The sequence below is a fragment of the Lontra canadensis genome, unplaced genomic scaffold, assembly GCF_010015895.1.
Source record: "Lontra canadensis isolate GAN:19392208 unplaced genomic scaffold, GSC_riverotter_1.0 scaffold51, whole genome shotgun sequence".
NCBI classification, from domain to species: Eukaryota; Metazoa; Chordata; class Mammalia; order Carnivora; family Mustelidae; genus Lontra; species Lontra canadensis.
This window is the reverse complement of record NW_022631045.1, coordinates 9,335,690-9,357,233: the sequence shown is the minus strand read 5'-3', so window position 1 is coordinate 9,357,233 and position 21,544 is coordinate 9,335,690. Positions and strand designations below refer to the sequence as shown.

The window sequence follows — 21,544 nt, the reverse complement described above, 5'->3', positions numbered from 1 at the left end:
GGAGGGAAGAAGGAAGGAAAGAAGGAAGGAAGGGGAGAGGGAAGGAAGATGGAGGGAAAAAGGGGAAAGTGGGAGGAGAGGAGAATAACCCTTTCTTAATTCCAATACCTAACTCCTATCACTGAAGAGAATTATGTTACAATATAATTCCTTCACATATTCATAAATAGTATTTCATGACAGAATTTGTAGTTACTTTGTCTTTGGCAGATAGGAAAACACAGAAGAAAATTTTAAAAAATGTAATTTTCTGTGCATTTCCGTTTATCACAATGATGATAAACTTCTCAACTTACCCCCAAATACTGAGTGGACTGGCTTTTGTTTCCTGAAGAAATCATTTTATGTTACTAATAGCGAAGTCCTCTAAAAGCCTCAAATTAGCCATCAGGCTGAGGCTGGGACTGAGCTAGTCCCAGCTGAGGCTGGGGCTGAGCTTGGGAGAAAGGAAAGTAGCCAAATATAGTTGGGCTGCCTATAGGGAACTCTAGATGGGTCTACAGCGGACTAACGGGGGGAAACGGAACTGCGAACAGGTAACAGATTATAAAGCAACATACAAACATTGTTATTATTATTGGTAATGATTAATTATAATAATAACAATAGTTATAACATTTTCAACATTGATCATTTTGATCCACATAACCAAAATGCAACTATACGGAATGGAAATCAACAGATTAGTAGTCAACTACAGGTCTGCTTTGCCTAAGAGCTGTGGATAAGGAAAACCAATAGCTCCAAAATTCTTCCCTGTGGAACCTGCTAGAAGGCTCACTGAAGCTGCAATAGTTTCTGCTCTTGGAGTAGAGATTCAAGCTGACTATTTTGCATTTGTTTCAAAACCTTAAGGAAATTATATTCTCTTTTCCCTCAGTATCGACCCTACCACTTCAAGCCATTTTAATTTCATTTCAATAGAGGAATTTAAACTAAAATTTTATATAACTTATTTAATAGTATTCTTTAAGAAACACTGAGACTAAAAAGCATGTGCAAAGCTATATATCCATTCAGTGGATTCAAACACATATATTAAAGGAAATCTGCACCAAAACATAGTTCTGGGGACTAAGTTTGGCGTTACCTCTGGTACTCCTAATTTTCGGCATGCTTCCAAAAAGTTTTCCACATTTCTTCTGCATTTGGCCATGCTAAGTTTGGGCTAGAAATACAAATATGCAGAAATAATGAATTATTAAGAGAGAAATAATTTTAGTAACAGGTTAAATTTTAAACTTTCTAATGCCACAACTAACATATGTTCATGGGAGGAAAAATATATATGCAAAAAGAAGATAATAATATCATCTAGAAACATCTACCTAGAGATAAGAATTATTAAGATTTTTAATTCTATTCTTCCAGACATTGTATATGCTGTGGTGTGTGTATATGTGTGTGTGTGTGTGTGTGTGTGTGTGTGTGTATAAAGATGTAAGTAAGTGGGGCACCTGACGCATTTTACGATGTTGCCTGGGTTTAGGATAGAAAAGCACTTGCTATAAATACAATAGTTAGAGATTCGACCACACCATAGGCTGAAGAGTCAAAATGGCACCAGCCTGGTATACAGAAAATAGACAATATTTTTGCGAATGAAAAATTAAGAATGCTTAATGCTGACAATAATGTGGTTAGAAAAGGCACCCAATGCTGTCAGGGCAGCGATGATGGTGCAAACAGAGGGTGTCCCGGGGGTCAGATACTCTGCTCCAGGCTAAGTGTGTACCTGTGGAAGCCAAACACGCAAGCCATGGTCGCTTAGCTCCAGTCCAGTGGGAACTATTGGTAAGCTGAAGGTGATTACAGTACAGTATGGTATAGGTCTTTGTTGTGACATGACGATAAGGAGGGTAAAAAAAAAAGCAAGGAAAAGAATGTAACTCCATTCTACAGGGTCAAGAATAGCTTAGCTCCTGGAGATGTTGAAGTAGAGGAGAAATGGGAGCCTGCAAGGTGAGGGGATGTAGAGAGAGGGTAGGGAGCAGCCTTCCGGATTAGAGAGCACAGCCTGTACAGACACTGCATGGACAGTGAGGGCTCGGACCAGGACCCAAGCAGGCTCCAACGTGCAGCATGGCCAGGCTGCTCAGAGGAGCTCTGAGACACTCACTCAAGAATGTTTGCTAAGTGGACATTTGGAAACAGCCCGTATCTCTAAAAAGGAAAACTGTGATATGAAAACATAAGCTAAAATATCTTACAGTTATTAAAATGGGTATTTATGAAGGAATTTTGATGGCATGAGGAAACTCTAGATTTTGATAAGTTTTAAAAACTACTAAATGGTATCTGTGAGGAGCTCAGAATTCAGGAACAACTTAAATGCAGAAAGGATGCTAGTAGTTTGTAGAGAAGCCAAAAGGTTAATAGTGGTCTTCGGCTTATGGAATAAAGGCTGCTGGGTTTGTTTGTTTTTTTCCTTCCCTCTGGAGTTTCTGTATTTTCTCTTGTTGGGCATTATTTCCCGCTACTTTTTCAATTAAAAAAAATTATTTAGCAAGGGAAATAGGGGCTCCTGAGCAGCTCAGGCAGTTAAGCATCTGACTTCAGCTCAGGTCATGATCTCAGGGTCCTGGGATCAAGTCCCACATCGGGCTCTCTGCTCACTGGGGAGTCTGCTCCTCCCTCTGCCTCTGCCCCACCCCGTGCTCCCACTCTCTCTCTCTCCCCATCTTAAATAAATAAGTAAAAATCTTTAAAATAAATAAATAAAAAAGAAAACAGGTTGATAATCAAAAGATTTCTAGATGAATGCAGCATGTCCTGAAGGCTTAATAAAATATAAAAATGCTTAGTACACAATTCAGATTCACTATGAATAATACAATTATAGATTCAAATTGGAAGCTATGAGGAGTCATAGTTTCTCATAATTTGGGAACAATTATGAAATAAGAATTTGGCATAGAAAACACTGGAAAGTTTCATACTGGATTATAGGACAGAATTTGCTGCCCAAACTAAGGTAAGCTTGAGACAGATTTGAAAGAGAAGACAAACTCATCTTTTCCCCCCTATGATTTCCTTTTTTTCTTTTTAAGATTTTATTTATTTATTTAGGAGAGAGAGAGCATGCACATGAAGGGGGGGGGCGGGTGGAGGGAGAGGCAGACTCCCTGCTGAGCGTGGAGCCAGACATGGGGGGGCTCGGTCACAGGACCCTAAGATCATGACCTGAGCCCATGGCAGAGTGACTGAGCCCCCCAGGCGGCTCCCCATGCTTTCTGAGGCAAATGTGGTAAAACTTTTCAGAGGAAAAATGTGTTCCACAATATAGAAAGGAAACTGACAGCTGGAATGAGATCCTCCGCTACCTGCCGCCAAGAGAAAAGAAAAGCACAAAACATACCGCTGTGACCTTCTTAATGCCCATCACCAATGTGATGAGCACTGGGTGTTACACACAACTGACGAATTATTGAACACTACATCTGAAACTACTGACGTACTATGTGTTGGCTAATTGAATTTAAATTAAAAAGAGAAGGAAAAAATGCCATGGTGAGCCTTTCCTGGGGGGAAGGCAGGGAGAAGAACGTTCATTATGTGGTATTCTATGAGGACTGTGCCTTGAAATTAGGGGCTCTGAATTTTTCGAAAATCTGCTCTACAAACACCAATAACAATGGCTTACATTCGTGCCTTATTTTATCCTCACAGGAACATTTCCATGACAGAGAACAAATCAAGGTAAAGAGAGGTTAAACACTTGCCTGAAGGGGGCGCATGGGTGGCTCAGTGGGTTAAAGCCTCTGCCTTGGGCTCATCATGATCCCAGGGTCTTAGGATGGAGCCTGAGCCTCACATCGGGCACTCTGCTCAGTGGGGAGCCTGCTTCCTTCCCTCTCTCTGTACCTGCCTCTCTGCCTACTTATGATCTCTGTCAAATGAATAAATAAAATCTTTTAAATAAATAAATAAATAAATAAATAAATACTTGCCTGAAGTCATATGGCTTATAAGTAGATGTGGCGTTTGAACCCAAACCCCGCTTTCTTAGCCCCTAAACTCTTCCTCCTCTCCTAATGAGCAGTGAAGAGTGTGGACAGAAACTCTTCTTTCTTGTCTACTTGCCTGAACCTGGCCTAGCCTCCGGAGACAAGCTGATCCCTGATTCCCGACCCTCATCTGAATGACCATAAAATTGACTCCATAGCTCCCTTCAGGGTGGAAAGAAACATGCTCTGTGATTTCCAGGCAGAGGCTCCCACCTCTAGCTTCATCTCCCCTACAGCAGAGACGAGGATTTTTTTTTAAAGGTTTTATTTATTTATTTGACAGAGAGAGACAGTGAGAGAGGGAATACCAGCAGGGGGAGTGGGAGAGGGAATAGTAGGCTTCCCGCCAAAGCAGGGAGCCCGACACAGGGCTTGATCCCAGGTCCCTGGGATCATAACCTGAGCTGAAGGCAGCTGCTTAACGACTGAGCTACCCAGGTGCCCCAGAGATGAGGATTTTTAAGCCATTAGCAGAGTCTCGCCAATCTGCCTTTCTCACTACTGTCCTGGTATCTCATGTACCTTGAGCAAAGGGAGGCATTGATGAATCGTTGAATTAATGCCCAGCTGACCAACCTCTGGCTTGACGGGTTATTTAAAATGTCATTTTACATAGAACCCACATCTTTTCAGAGTCATCCTAAAATCTTCAGTGACTAATAAAGGAATGAGATTCCACTTATTTTTATTTTTTATTTTCTTAAGATTTTATTTGAGAGAGTGAGCGAGAGAGCAAGAGCATGACAGGGGAGAAGGTCAGAGGGAGAAGCAGACTCCCTGCGGAGCTGGGAGCCTAATGTGGGGATGGGACTCCAGGATCATGACCTGAGCCAAAGGCAGTTGCTTAACCAACGGAGCCACCCCAGCATCCCAAGAGATTCCATTTAGCAGAGAAGCCACCAACCAAAAAAAGCTGTCTGGAAAGACTCCTCACTGTTTAAGTAACCCCTAGTGAGAAATGAATCTTTACGTCCGTACAGCCTTAAAAGTTAGCACCCCAACCAGTAATTCCTTTAATGTGATGTGCTTTATCTTTGAAATAAATTCTTTTCCTATTATTTACATATTTATATATTTTGCCTTTTTTGGTGTATTGTTGCTTCATTTAGAGCTTTTTCCTTCCTGCTCTTCTAGTTGTTGAGATCCTGAGGGACCCTGTTGGCATCTTTAACAAGCAACACTGTACTCCAAAATTTGTCTTATGTGGATTTTCCCTTTTTCTGGTGTTACTTACAACTGCTGGCGAGGGGACGTGGATGCTTGCGACCGATCGCGGGCGGATGTGATTGACCAGGTGGCAGAGAACCACACCGTCCATGAGTGCGGCCCCCAGGTCTTCATGCAGGCTGACCTTGAGTCTCATCTCGATGCTCTGGGGGAGGAATCAGAGGGAATCCAGTTGTCATCAGGCAACAGAGGATCAAATACAGTGCTGGGTGTTTATGAATTGAGACATTAACTTCATTATGAGGAAGAAGAATAGGAACACTTAGAAAACACTTCCATTATCTAACTTTTTCCAACAGATATTGTAGTAAAAATCCTGCTGTAGAAAAACAAATCCAGCTGCGCCTAACATTTTTAGTAAGTTGAGTGAATGGAATACTAGGATTACTTCTGGAGTTCAATGTTGCCTCAGCCTTGGCTATGGAAATACAAAACCAGAATGAGGCGATCAATGGAAAGTTCTGACAGTTCTGGTTCTGACAGTCTGCCAGGAGTAGAGGAGGGATTAAGGGATGCTTTTCTCTTAGACTTTGTTTTTGCTGAGAATCAATTTTTCGACTTTAAAAAAATTGAATTTTTCATTTTGAGATCATTACAAATTCATACTTGGTAACAAGAAATAACAGAGATCCTGTGGACCCTTCACCCCGTTTCACCTGAAGGCAACAACTTGCAGAAGCATACCGGAGTACCACAGCAGGGTGCTGATATGGATACAGTCAGAATCTCAGCTATTTCCATGACCACCTTCCTAATGGTGCATCTCTACCGCCACACCCACCTCACTCCCACCTGGAGTATTGCTTCAGCCCTGCTGTCCTTTGCCTTTCCTTCAAGGCTCCCATGACATGAATATTGACCATCTGCTACATTCCCTCAGGTCCCTGAGGCTCTGCTCAGTTATTCTCCATCTGATTCTCTCTGTTGTTCAGACTAGGCAACCTCTATCACTTCACTGTCACCTCCATTCTGCAGTGAGCCCCTCTGCTGGGCTTTTTGTTTGGGATAACGTGTTTTTCAGCCCTTTACTTCCACTGGGTTCTTCTTTAGGTCTTCTCTTTCTTTGTTAAAGATTCTCTCTTTCTTTACTGACGTGCTCTACTGTTCCTCTTTGTTTCAAACATGTTTGTAATTGCTTGTTGGATCACTGTTATCATGCATGCTTTAAAATTTTTGTCAGGTAATCCTAACATCTCTGCCATATTACTGCTGTCAGCTGTTGACTGTCTCTTTGCATTCAATTTGAAATCTTCTGGTTCTTGGTAGGATGACTGACTTTTTTTGTTGAAACCTGGACATTTGCCTATTATGTTAGGAGACTCAAGATTCTATTTAAGCCTTCAGTTTTAACTGGCTTTTGTGGACACTGCTCTGGCAGGAAATGGGGGTTACTATCTTATTACCGCTGGGCAAATGCAGATATCTATGCTTCCCACTTGATCTCAGTTAACTTGGTGGAGGGAGGTTCTAACTGCTGGATGCAGGTGGAAATCCAGGGTCCCATGTAGTCTCCATTGACGCCATGGTAGGAGATGGGCTTGTTCCCAGCTAGCATGGAGGAGACTCCTGGCTCCTGTTTTGGTCTTCTGATACCACCAACCAGGGGTGGAAGTCGAGCTTGCTCCATCTTTGCTGCTGGCATGGATAAGGGAGGAGCCACAGTATTTTTGGATGTTTATCTGGAGTAGAGCATTTATTGTCTAAAGGTTTTTATCTTGCTAGGTTGTTCCTTTCTTGGTACTTTGGCTAAGATAAGCAAGCTTTTGGGTGGCCTTTTAAAAGGAATTGTGCCCAATAGCATTTCTGGGTTTCCAACTACTTCAGCTCCAGGTCTGAGCTATATGAGGTTAAAAAAAAGAAAACCCACAGAACTCACCACTGTGTCATTTCTATTCCTGAGGGCCCCTGGCCAGTCTGCCAGAGGATACTCTACCTTTCCGAGTATCCTTATGTTCATTTTGTATGTTATGTCCAGGGTTTTTACTTGTACTTAGTGAGGAAAATAGGGAAAAGTAGGTTTGTTCAATCTTCTCAGAAGTAGAAGTAGAGAAATTAACTTTTTAAACTTCAAATACAAATTTCTAATTTATAACAGTGGTTCCTGTTAAATGGATAACAGCCAAAGAAAGAATGACTTAATTTGGACATTTGGAATAAATGAAGTGCTAGAAAACCAGTGCATAATACAGCATCATGTAATTCCTTTTCAGAACATTCTTGCGTGTAGACACCTACCTTTCTTCTCCATACTCTTTCAGTCCCTTATTTTACATCAAAAATGAAAATGTAAACAACAAACATAACACAAACTTCAAGATAAAATTGTGTCATTCTTTGAGAGGCATCTCTCAGTTTCAATCTTATTTTTACCTACCTCTGAAAATTCACCTCCCAAACTTACAGCATATGCAAGTGCTCTAGGCAAACGACAGAGGTCTGACTTTTTCCCTGTGACTAATAAGCCAACCACAGTGACTTAAAGTGGTGGTAAAAGGTTTCTGCGTTTTTAATTCTTTCCTCCTGACTACCTGCTAAATCATATATAAAGAACCATCTGCAACAACACAGATGGGGACCTACCTTAATTTGGTTTAATTTTATTTATGGGATTCATTTCTCATTTGCAGAACTCATTGCCATCTGAAATTATGTTTATTTTTTTCCTTCTTATTTACTATCTCTTCTCATAGACTATAGGCTCCCTAAGAGTAGGGACCTTTATGTTCTCTCCTCTACCCATCTCCTAGAATACTGCCCGGCACACAGAAGCAGTCAATAACCATCTGCTAATGAAGGGAGAAGATGTTACCTTAAATCTATCCCCTCTAGACTTTCTTACACTCTTCTGGGTCATGGTTACGGTACTTCTCCTTGAATATAAAGAACTTATGAAGCAACTCATGATGTACTGACTTTACTAACTAATACCAATGTGTTCTCTGACCCAGGTACTGCTATTTGATCTCTCATATGTTCATGTATGAGCTCTCTAACTAGATACAAAGACCATGAGGATAGACAAACAGCTACAGAGTGCCCACCAGAAACTGTGTGGGAACAGAAATACAAACAATAAGGCAGCCATGTTCTCTGCCATTTCCAAGCTTAAAATCTTCACTGGAAAGACTAGCGCAAGACTTCATCCTGGATAGGAACTCAAATGCTTTGCTTGAGTACCTAATTACAAAGTTCTGATCAGTTGGGATGCAAAATAGGGTAATGATGAACATCTTTAAATTAATGGAATATTATTGCTAAGCAGAAGAATGACAGTGTATTATTTTAAAGCGTACCTGAACTGGACCAGTACTAGGTTTAATCCATATGTATTTCTACTTCCATTATCTCATATATTCCCCACAAAACCCCACTAAGATGGGAAGTATTTTTTTAATACATGAAAAAACCTGAAATCAGGGATGTTATGTGAGTTGCCCAATATCAGTCAGGAGGTGACCTGCATGAAGCCTTTTTTGCAGTGCTTCAAAGTCTATTTTTCTAAAGTAGAAAATGCTGCCTTAATTCTGAAAATGGGTATTCAGTGATGGGCTGTTTCCGGGGGAAAAGCATGTTCAGTAACTATTTCTGGGGTACCTCACGGAGTTGTTCCACCAGTTCCTTCTCTTCTCTCATCTGTTCCATTTTCCTCCGAATTGTAAACTGTGGGTCTATAGATTCCAAATTTCTCTGAGGTCTTAGAAACACTGTAATAAAAAGGGGGGAAAAAAGCCATTACTGAGTGCCCACTATAGGTTGCCTTATAGGACGACTTGTATGTAGTTAAGTAAATAAGGCACTTACCACACAGAAACAAATTCTGACTTCACACGGAAAGCTCGATTTGAATATTCTAAAAATTATATTTTAAACTGTACCGAGTTATGCAGACTAACAACAGTTATATTTTTGGTGATAATAGACTGAATTCAGGGAAGGGTATGGTTCATCCTTGGGACCATGCCAGGCCACAGCTCTGACTGGTGTCCCCTCTCTCATGTTCTCCCTGCTTTCATCCTAAGTGTTCACTTATACATGGGGTTTTATGATCCTTTCATAAATTAAGATAATTTTATTCAAAGAAGAGGACTCTAGAATTGCTTTACACATTAAAAATGTGCACAGGTTAATATTTCTGTTGGCCAAATTTTTTATAAGCCTGAGTTAAGGACAAGAACTAAGTGATACAAGATTATGTATTTTAAGTGTGGAGTGGAAAAACTCCACCTTCTATCATGTCACTGACACTATATCCAAAAAGTTAGTTCTTTAGAAATGACCACAGCCTCCTTTTAGAAAAGCTGGCAAGATGAGAGGCAATTTAAGAGATCATCCATGGTTTCACGTCTTTAAAATTACAACCATCACGAACAGCGACTGATAGCGGAGCTCCCTCTGAAAGGAAGGGGGCCTCAGGCTCCAGAGAATATAAATCCTCGAAACCCCTGAAGGCTAACATTTTGTAAAGACTAATAAAGAAGGTAAACAATATTCTACATAGGGCAGGGTGATTCTGGCAAGGATTTTAATTACTTTTTATTATGATACAAAGCCCAGGGCAGATTTAAATTTTAATTTTTTTCTTCCTTGAGATTTTTATCCCGAGACCGTCAACTTCCCATTCACACAGGAGGGAGCAAGGTACTGGTAAGAGCCATATTTGCTCCCCCTGTCCCACAGACCTTCATGGGGGTCTATGACCCACAGACCGCATGGGGGTTTTAGGAGGGTGAGGTGGGCTGGGGAGCCCTCAAGGAAATTCTGGGCAGACAACTTCAGTTTTAAAAACCACGGCCACAGGGAAGTTGCATGACTACTGTAATTCCAGTAATTTCAATCACCATAATTTAAATCATGTAAATAAGAAGGTCATGCAACTTTTATTCTATTCTGACAAACACTTCCTACAGGTCACTTTATTTATTTTTTTTAAAGGTTTTATTTATTTATTTGATGGAGAGAGAGGGAACACAAGCCAGGGGGAGTAGGAGAGGGAGAAGCAGGCTTCCTGCAGAGGAGGAATCCCAATGTGGGGCTCAATCCCAGGACCCTGAGATCATGACCTGAGCTGAAGGCAGACACTTAAGGACTGAGCCACCCAGACACCCCTTTATAGGTCACTTTAAAAGCTACCTCAATTTGCTAATTTTTTTTCAATTTACTAAGTTTAAAAAATTAAATATAGTTTATAAATATACTTAGAATAGAAAAACTTGAGTCCACTCCCTATAATCAATTACTCCATGCTCACCCAAGTATGTCATCTTAATCTCAGTGTATGGTCCAAAGTGTACCTTTGGACCAAACCACCTTAATAAATGACTTGCGTGGGGGCGCCTGGGAGGCTCAGTCGGTTAAGGGTCCGACTCTTGGTTCTGGGTCAGGGCTTAATCTCAGGATCTGAAGACTGAGCCCCGCTTTGGGCTCTGTGCTCAGTGTGGAGTCTGCTTCAAATCCTCTCTTTCTTTCCCTCACAATCTGGCCCTCCCGCTTATGCGTGCACTCTCTCAAATAAATAAGTAAATAAGCCAGTAAGTAAATAAATAAAATGACTTGCATTAAGCTTCTCACATCTCAGTATTTTCTAAGTCAGTTGCAGTGTTTGTAAATCAGCATTCTGATATTCTGTGGAAGATTAGAAAGTTTTCTTAATATACCCTTGATGTACAGTAAATGGAGAAAGAGGGTGGTCTACTGGACGTAACACCTTCTGGAACCTTAGGGAGGAGTCAGCCTGGGGCCTGGGCCCCTGTTTCAAGCCATCCAGGAAAGTCACCGGCAAAAAGAGCCAAAGACATGTCACCAAAGGGCTGTCACCAAGACCTACAGAAACCAAACCCCAGGAAGTGAGACCGATTATTTAAAAAATCAAGGCAAGTCCAGCAAAGGAAGTAGGGTAGTGTAACCCAGCAGGAAGAGATGAGCAGTTCTCAGAGCTAAGGGAAATGAGAAAGTAGACAAACTGGGAAGAAGGGAAGAAACTGGAAATGCGTTAAGCTTGCCTTTGCATCCTTTCAAGACCAAGGAAAAACTCTACCCATTTAACATAGCATCCAGAAGAGATATGTATTGAAATGTAAATCCACACCCTCAAAGAAAAGAAGTCAACCAAATTTACCAAAAAAGTCAAGGAATGTGAGCAGAGTTAAGTAATTTATACACTAGCCAGTAAGGGGCGCCCCAACATTGTTTAAACAAAGCTAATGTTTTCTTTGGAGGTTTTATTTCCCTTTGCCTTTTTTCTAGGGGGCAATCTTATCTAATACAGCATGCTTAATATTTTCAATATGTTTTTATTGGCAGATTTCTTTCTGAATACGAAACTATCAGGAAGTTAAATTAACCATGAGCTTTGTTTAACAGCACACAATTCAATTATCTACACCTTGTTAGAGCCCTATGTGAGATAAGATATTACAATGGTGTCTGCGTTTTAATTTCCCAGCATCCCTTTTCATCTTAAATTCCCATGCATCTTAAAAATATAAAATGCATACTTGAGTATTTGCTCTATGAATGTTAAGCATCACAAAGTGTTAAAACACATTTGTACTGTGTGTTTTTTTTAATGAATACTTCAAATGTACCTAAAGTTATTGGAAACCATGACTATAATACTACTAGTTTTCTAAATGGATTAATTACTGTGGACTATATGAGAAATTAAAACAAACTCTTTAGGCTAATAATAAATCTACAGAGCACATAAGTGCTGCTTATTTTGCGAGGTATGTTATGAGAGAATCATTTTTTTTTTAAATTCTTTTTTTTTTTAATTTTATTTTTTATAAACATATATTTTTTTTTTCCCCAGGGGTACAGGTCTGTGAATCTCCAGGTTTACACACTTCACAGCACTCACCATAGCACATACCCTACCCAATGTCCATAACCCCACCCCCCCTGAGAGAATCATTTTAATGGGAGCATCATGGTAGCTCCAATTCTATGGTAATACTGTAGGTTTTTTTTTTCTTTTCTTTCAAATCATATTTAAATAATACATGGAGTGACCAGCCTGAACCAAAGATCTGGAAAATTGATCTATAGAAGAATTATTGATTTTTCCCCCTTAATTTTAATTACTAAATTTTAAGAACCTCCTTACTTAATTCGGGGGGCAGGGAGTTTAACTCAAGGCTACAAGACAGTATTAAGAGGAGCTGCACTGTCTGTACCTGTTTCTCGAATCAAATGCCACCCTATTTAAGTGTAAGTAAGAAGGAGAAGAAGAGGAAGAAGAGAGCAGAGTGAGTGTGTGGACTGAGTGTGTGTGTGTGTGTGTGTGTGTGTATGAAGAGACGAAGAAGAGGGTGATTTAAGATACAGGAAAAATAAGTCTTTCTTAACTTTAATAAATAACATTTATAATTATATAATATATATTTTTATAGAATTATTATATAAATTATATTTATATTATAAATTAATATTATAAAATTATATAATTATATATAATTATAATAATATAATTTCTTAACATTTAATAAATAACTTAACTAATAAATAACATGCAATGAATGGAAAAGATGATTTGCTCCTATTTGTAATTTATTTAGCAGAAGAGACAAATCTCAAAGCAAAGCCCCTGAAAGGAATGATGAATATGTTTGTGCAGAATGTCAAATTCATCTTTGCAGGTACAGGTCAAATTCCACAGATTTTTCCATTATCTCTGGTACTTCCTTTACTTTCTCCTCATCCTCATCCCCAACCTGGGAGTGATCTATCAACGTACAGAACTCTTTATCTATGTCTCTCTCATGGCACTCATCACTTTCTCTCCTACAGTATAGATCTGTTCCTCTCCATTATGACTGTTTAAGAATTTATGTCTGTTTCCAATCTGTATGTCTCCTCCTGCCCCACAAAGCAGTTTGAAAAATGAAACAAGTCTTTCAAAAATTCTCTCATTCAAAGATCAGCCTATTTGGAGAGTATTTCTGCAAAGATTATCCCACCCTGATAATCAGTCACCTCAATTTTTTCTGTCATGAAAAATCTACGAAAGCTTGGTTTCCAGGTCTGAATTCATTAGACTCTGAAATAAAAGTTCTATAAAAGCAGATACGTTGTTTGTCTTTTTCAGAGTTATACCCGTAATAACGAACATCATGCCTAGCACAAGGTAGACAATAGACATTTAAGAATGTGCACAAGAAACCATTTCTCTGTTTAAGAATATCGTTTTAGGGGCGCCTGGGTGGCTCAGTTGGTTAAGCCACTGCCTTCGGCTCAGGTCATGATCCTGGAGTCCCAGGATCAAGTCCCACATTGGGCTCCTAACTCAGCGGGGAGTCTGCTTCTCCCTCTGACCTTTTCCCCTCTCATGCTCTCTCTCAAATAAATAAATAAAATCTTAAAAAAAAAAAAGAATATCGTTTAAAGAAAGGTTCATTTATTTATTTTAGAGAGAGAGCATGTGGGGAGAGGTGGAGGGAAAGGGAGAGAGAATCCTCAAGCCAGACTCCTCGCTCTAACACAGGGCTCAATCCCAGAACCCTGAAATCATGACCTGGGCCAAAATCAAGAGTCAGCCTTTCAATGAACTGAGCCACCCAGGTGCCCCAAGAATATCCTTTAGTTAAACCAAGAAAGCCCACTGCTCTACAAGTTGCTTGAAATGCTTATTTAATTATGTGAAATGCACTCTTGGTATAGAATTTATCAGTCTATATTATTAAACTTTATTACCTAAATTTAACTCAGTGAGAGATTGCTTCTCCATGGATGGATGGGTTTTTGAAATTTAGCTCTCAGTTTATCCTCGGAAGTTAAGAACCAGGACTGGGAGTGATGTTTAAGATACACAAATACAAGGGCAGCAAAATAAAATGGCTTTGAAAAAATATCCAGGGCTTTAGATCCTGGCTAATGTGAATTAGAAATCTGATTAGCGCATTTATTTTATTCCCTTCTGGTGTCCCAAAATGAATTAGATATACTCTCTCTCTGCCCTCAAAATGCTCATATTTCCTCTCTATCATTTTTGGGCAATTTATTCTAACCTAGTGACTTTCCCTTGCTTGAACATAACATAAAGACCAGTAAAAATGTAATCAATGTGTTGAGTCCATGTGACACCAAATAAATTAGCACCTCTGAGCGTCGATCTAGACAGCTACTGTCTTAAAAACACTCAGATGATTCTAATGCAAAGCTTCAGCTAAGAACTGCTGAAACACCGCTCACAGCCTATTTCCTCATTTTTGTATGGGGAAAACAATACCTAGAAGGGCAGGATTATTGTAAAAACCTACTAAATGTCTGTAAACTGACCCAAGATGGAGATGCCCATTCATTCATTCTCCAGTGATAATTCAACAGCCAATTTTATATAAGTATAAATTGGCACCCATGAACTAACTGCAAATGAAAAAGGGACAATGATTCAAAATAAGATAGGAACAAAAGAAAAAGGAGAAAAAAAGGAAGATAGGAACAGTTTTCACTTCAAAGTGAAGGGGAAAGGCATGAAACAGGCAGAGTCGTACTAGGGCACAAGAGCAGAAGAAAGAGACGAAATTGTTCCTAAGAACCAGCTGGCGTGAATCTGCCCCCTCCCAGTGCCAGGAGTGCCCCACAGCCCTGCACACACCCTCCCATCCTCCCATCCTCCCCATGGATCTCAAGGGGCAGAACCCTGGGGCCTGTGGGAATTCAAACTTCCAAGGACCTTCTAGCCAGTTTGCCATTTTTTATTTCTTTGAAGAGAGAGTTTTAGAAAAAGATGGGGAATTGAAAATGAGACACAGGATTAGAATACTGAAAAGACTTTAAATAAAGGGGAATTTTAATACAAAGCAAGACAGTGAACAAGGTCTAAAAATGCCAACTTTACCAAAAGCTAAAAAAAAGTATAAATGAAAGAAAAACTGCATTACACACTGGGTTGAGTCAGGAATAAGATGCTGTTTCTTTACAAAGGTTGAGACAGGTGCAGACAATGGATACCAGCAGTAGGAGGAAATGAAACTGATGTGCTTATCAGCTTGGAAATGCCAAGAATGGCCACTGAACAGGATCTCCTACTTAAGAGGAAGGAGTAAGAACCGCATAAAATCGCAGGCTGTATTTCTCTTGCAAGATTAATTTGTATGCTTGTGAATACGCATAGGGCAGCTTCATTCATTTAAAAAATGTGTTGGAAAATATATGGAAATCACAAGGCCAAGTGTAGCACAAAGAGAATGAAAACGCATGTGAAAAATCAGATCTGGGAAACTGCACCACTATTTTTCAAGAATATTTCTGCACAGAAAATTTTCTGTTGTCCACAGCACATTCTAGACAAATTGCAAATAAGGGTAACTGAGGGAAGCACATGAATATTGAAAGCAATACCTTCATTATGCTTGTGGTACGGCTTGATAGCTAATACATGAATCCCTGCAATTTGCACTTGTACGAAAAAAACAAGTAAAGAGTGTGAGATTATTTTATTTTCCGAGAGAGTTCTACAATTATTAATTTCTATGGAAATCTTAGGATTTTTAATAGAAAGAAGACAGTCTGGCTTAGAGCTTTCACCAAGAGTCCTCGATAAACAGCTGTAGAATGAGTATGGAAATGGTGCAGCGTTGGGACCCTGGGTGGCCTCCCTTCTGGCGCTAAGTTGCGGTGTGACCTCACCTTTCTGGTTTTAGTTGGCACATCTGTATAGATAGAAATTCTACTGCTACATAACATGACTAGATCTTTTCCAGCTTAAACAAAAACAAAAAAAAGTCCTCTGGTTTCAGATATCACTCCTAAGGAAATACCAAATCACACATAAATCTTTCATTTTAGGCTTGATTTCCTTTAAACAACAGCTGACCCATAAATAGCCATGTTTTCTGAAAAACAGAAATGCCTCTCCCCCTCTTTTTTAATTTTTGAGTAAAGGAACAGTTTCTCAAGAAAGTTTCCACTGAATCCTCTTCAACTTCCAGAATTTAAAATAGGGACGGTGTAAAGAGGGAATTCTGTCTCATTGCTGTTGTTATTGAAGCATATTTTCAGTTAAAAAAATTCAGAAGTCTGTGAAATGGTAAAATCCTTTTACAACAAACCTGACAAAAAATACATGTGTCCTTCTTTATAAGGAAATTGGAAAAACTTTTTTCTATTGAATTTTGACCAGAAATCACAGCAAATGTTTTGAATATATTTTTTCTATATAACATACTTCGATTAAAAGATAATTATGACTGGAAAACTTATTTATTTTATTTTCCTAGGAAATAAATAGGAAATTTATTTTCCTATTATGTTTGCACTTCCATATCTCACTTCTCTTCCCTATAAAATCACGCTGTTTCATTTAACATTACTTTTGTCACTTTGCATCTTAGAGTAAAATGTTTAAAATCTTAACTAACATTAGACAACATGGAGATTCTGATCTATATGGCATGTAGGCCTAGATAACTATATTTTGTTTTCATCTTTTACGTTATTTAAGATATTTAATGGCATAAAACTAAGAGATATTCATAATAATCCAACGAGCTGTCTTCAACTTTTTATTGGCATATTTGGTTTTCAGGCCAATTTGAATATCATTTATGTGAATGGACACTCAAAAAGGTAGAAGGTATCAAAAGTTAAAAATGTGCAAAGAACCAAAAAAAAAAAAAAAAAGGGAGAAGGCAAGTGATTTCTCTTCACTTTTAGAAATTTCTCAATGTTAACATTATTTTTAGTGCACCACTCAGGGGTCAGCCACGGTACTCATTACCTTAAAAATCTCATACGGTTAATCATAGATAATAAAAGATCAAACTCTCAGCACACTTTGGGGCAGATGCAGGACCAAGCACAGACACTCCACATGTGCAACCCCCGGGTTTTATAAACAAGCAAACAAACCAAAAAACAAAACAAAACAAAACAAAAAACCCCAGCGGAAAAGGTAGAGAAAGAAATTCTTGTAAAGTCCTCCCGAAATCCAGAATTTTCAAGTGAATTAAATGCAGTTCGACAAACTGCTAGAGAACAACCCCCATGCACTTTTCTGGACTCTATTTCCAGCTTTACTCATTGGTTCTTAGAGCAAGCATGCAGGCGAATATGATCTACCCTTAGCTGTACCGAAATGAGCGTTCAGTACATTCATCGGCTTATTAATGAGCACAGGGAAGAATAGGTACAAGGCCACCTACCATTGTCACTGTCTCCTTCAGATGGAACACTGTAGCTAGAGCTGTCCCATGTTTGTGCCTGTGTAAGTTTGTTGAAGGAGATAGGAGGAAGAGTGAGGGCTGGGTCTGCAGGAGAGCAAGAGAGCCGGTCCGCGTACAGTTGGACAAGGACCAGGAAAAACCAAAGGGGCAGCAGCATTTCACAAATGGCATAAGGTTTGTATGGAAATGAAGCGAATTTCGTATTATGGGATTTCAATTCAAATGTACAATATAGGAGAAGAATGAAAGATGGCGCATGAAATAAAGAGAATGATAAAAACCGAGTGTTAGTACTTATCAATCATATACTTTGCATGCAGTTAATATCGTTAATCTTAACAGTTCTGCAAGCCCACAGACTCAGAGTCCTCATGATTCATGTCAGCAGAAAGGAAGAGTACCCACAGATAACATAGATACAAAGTGGAAGACCTACCAGACACCTTTTTCAAAAACCTTCTAAGTAACTAACAATCATAGCAAACACGATTCACACAAAAAATGTGGTTACGTAGACAAAGCTTAATATGTGCAAATACATCTGTTATATAGAAATGAGACTATTACAGAATCAGTGTTTACCATTTGTCAATTTTTTTTCCCATGTCAATGCAAAATTTCTATTTAAAGGCTATTGGCATGCTTTACTGATAGCTCTAAGTAGCCAAAACTCTGCTCAACCCTGGACACAGATACCTCTCCATGCTGTCTTTGGTACTGATCAGTAGAAGAACAATTTTTGATACTAGCAGAGTCTTTTGAACAAATCTAATTCACCAACAGATGTCAATCATTTTCAAGCACTTCTGAGTTAGGAATGAATATTCGAATATGTACAGTTCTCTCTCTTTGGAGGAGAACACAGAGGAGAAAAAAATTTTCTTCTGAAGAAAACTATTAACCTACTTAAAAATCTAAGTTCTTATTCCAACGTGCTGATTTGAGCAGTCTGTTCTTATTTATAACACAGAAATCACATAAATCCATATACTTAACTTTAAAAGAAAAATCAGTTGGCATTTAAAAGTTCCAAAGCTAATCAAATAGAATTTCTTTTTAAATCATATGATGTTTAATTAGGATTGCTATATATTATTTTTTTTAGAAAATGTGAAAAGTACACACTGAAATATGTTTAATGACTAAATAAAATGAAAAAAATCCCCAATATATAATGCAGTTTTATAAAATTCCAACATGCCACTTGATGTTCCTGAAGAGAAATCAGCATTATTTACAGCAACCAAATTTCACAAAGCTTTCAACAACTAGAACAATTTCCACAGTGGTTAGTCTGCATGATAGAAAGGTTGGAAGCTTGGAGAGGAAATCATCTTTGTTTTCTGCTATTCAAAATAAATACCCCATTTCTTTTTCACCACGATGATGAATTTGAAATGGTTAAGCAGTATGAGTACAATATTGATAAGCCGAGTTTGGACTCCACAAAAGAGAGAAAAAGAAATCACCGAGACAACTTTATACCTAAACTGTAAAGATGCACATTCAAAAGAATATTGTTCTTTGGAGATTCATTCAACTTTTGATTGCTCAATGATTAAATATATTTAAAATTCCTTAAAACTACGTGTAAGGATTAGAAGCAAGTCTGTAGCCCAGTCTGTGGTCCTGAATGCACAGAGCTAACTCTCCTGGCAGGCCGGCACTGAAGGCACAGAGGAGAGGTGCCCACCAGATCATCTCTCCCAGCACACACCTGAGACTCTGGGGAAATGGAAGCCCAGCCCAGATCTGACTGCAGATGCTCGATGCCATAAATGAGGAGGCCAGTCATTTGAGCCTTATTTCACACACAGTTTGGCTTTCCATAAAACACCTACTAACCTTTGCCGCACCCTAGCATTTTCTCAAATAGCTTTGCCTTATAGCCAGCCCATCCAGGATGTCAGGAAACCATTATACCAGGCTACATGTTACCCATCCATCAACTTGCTCCTCAAACAAAGAAGTTATCTTCATGAAGGAACTACATTTGGGTTTTTTATAGGTACCTGTTTACAAACTATACCCACGTATAACTTCAACTCTTGCCAAGATGCTTTACTGAAAAATCCAAGAAAATCTAAGTTCTTTACTAGATTTTTGCTTAAACGTGGTCTGTGTCCTTTCTTAGCACTTACTTAAAAGCACGAAGAGTCGTGAATGTATGCAAAGATCCAAAAGTATTAAAACAAAAAAGGACCTAAAAGAAGGTAGATCTGGCCAGAACTGTAGTGGAGAAATCAGAAGAACCGAATTTTTCTATGCATCGTCCTTCTTTTTAAAACCAATAGTTAGTTCACATGGCTGTAATTTACATCTGTGACTATACTAACAATAAATTAAAAGAGAAATGGCTAATAGAAAGGGTAATAAAAGAAATGGGTAATAGAAAGGCTCTTTTAAAGAAATGGTTCCTGACCACTCATGTGAGTCCTGAAATGATCGCCCTGTTGTCGGAGGAAATGCATAACCTTAGGAGGGTTAGAAAGCCGCAAGGGATACTCGAGAAGAATCACCCTGTGGGAGGCTGCTCTTGAGCTCAGCAGCTTACCGGGAACCACTGGGTAAAAAACTCCTTGGACTATTTCTTCCCCACTTGCAGGCCCCATGACCTTTTTCTCTTTGCTTGGACTGAAAAGGAGGGAAGATGTCTACGACTGATAATGTGGGCGGAACTGGCGATTCACTGGAAACAAGGCTCCAAAGTCTGGCCTCCCCATGTGGTGGCAGAGCCCTGAGGCCCGGACACAGTGTCCACCAGGGTGCGTCCGCAGGGCTGCTCACGCTCACACACACACATGTAGGAGGCTAAAGAGAAACCACGGAGTGTTTACAAGTGTCAGGACGCTGAGGTCTTAATTTACCTGATCGAGGCTTCAGGCCAAACGGAGCGGTGCTGTTGGTGGGAGAGATGGCAGGCGAGTTCGCTCTCATCTGCGGTATCAGAAGGAAAGGAGGCTTTTGAAAGACGAGCAACGGAAACAGAACTACACATGCTTTTCTACGTTCCAGGATTACCGGGACACCACTAGTTTTTTGACCGGCTGCTGTGTGATGAAGCCCCTGACTGAAAAAAATAGGGTGACTGGGGAGAGGCTGCCTGGGGGGAGAGCCCGTCAATTTTTATTTGCCCAATAAAAAATATTCTATAACCATGTGACACGGGCGATCCTTTTCTGCTCCGGAAGAGACGTGTGCATGTGCACACAGACACAGGCACACACTCACGTCCCCCTCACAACGGGCCCAGCTGATGAAGAATGTCATGACACAATAGGGGAGGAACACAGGTCACACCGACCAGTTTCACCTACAGGGACACCACACACTGCACCACTGATGGGTAACAGGACATCCGAAACCTTGTCTGTTTGAGCCATCGCTCTGTTTTCTATAAAGATGCTGCCATATTTGGTTTTCAAAATATATCTTATAAAGTCAATCTTCCATTATGGATAGGGCCAGATAAGACCATGATAGCTAAGGAGAGACACTTCCGCAGAGAATTGGCAATGCAATTCACTCATGAATCAGGACAATCTGATTATTTCTGTAAAAGATATTCCAATTCGGCCTTCACAGACTACCTCAGCTTGCAGGAATCTTCAGGAAACTTACCTCATTTGGAGAATACTCGCTCCCATTGCTCTGTAAAGTGAGATCATTTTGCACCTTCAAGGAAAAAGAATGCATGGAGTATTCCATTAGACCATAAAGTTATTGAGACAGGAACAGCATCCATCTGACTTCCCTCATATCCCTGGCAGCTGGGCACTCCATGAATATACACTGAATTAATTAATTAGTGTGTTAAGTGGTTAAGTGGATCACACTGACATTTATGCAGCTGTGCTCACACTCAAAAAAATACATCTAAAGTATCACACAAACTAGAAAAGGATCTCCCAGGTCAGAGAGCTCAGTCCAAAGTATCTGTAAACATAACCTGACTTGCTAGATTCCCAGGCCACGTGAGGGCTCCTACTTCCTCATTTGAACTACAGGTTTTTAGAAATGGTCCAAGGCAGTATTTCCCAAATACACAGAATCTCATTGGAAGCTTTTAATTTTTTAGGACTTTATTTATTATTTTAGAGAGGAGAGAGACCAAGCTTGTGTGCTTGAGCATGGGGCGGGGCAGAG

General features: G+C 39.6%; 1 protein-coding gene across 4 annotated transcripts in view; it reads right to left on the bottom strand.

Moving 5' to 3' along the window:
- Positions 1-21,544, bottom strand: part of LRCH1 (leucine rich repeats and calponin homology domain containing 1) — a 195,645-nt gene that overhangs the window by 18,509 nt on the left and 155,592 nt on the right. For 2 of the 4 annotated variants that reach the window (XM_032874017.1, XM_032874018.1), the window contains exons 14-19: positions 21,020-21,073; positions 20,266-20,335; positions 17,378-17,482; positions 8,829-8,938; positions 5,242-5,379; positions 1,091-1,168 (exon numbers count right to left, since the gene is read on the bottom strand). In XM_032874017.1, coding sequence (XP_032729908.1) covers positions 1,091-1,168; positions 5,242-5,379; positions 8,829-8,938; positions 17,378-17,482; positions 20,266-20,335; positions 21,020-21,073 — 555 coding nt within the window. The remainder of the gene's footprint in view (positions 1-1,090; positions 1,169-5,241; positions 5,380-8,828; positions 8,939-17,377; positions 17,483-20,265; positions 20,336-21,019; positions 21,074-21,544) is intronic. The other 2 variants (XM_032874019.1, XM_032874021.1) reach the window with 1 other exon arrangement.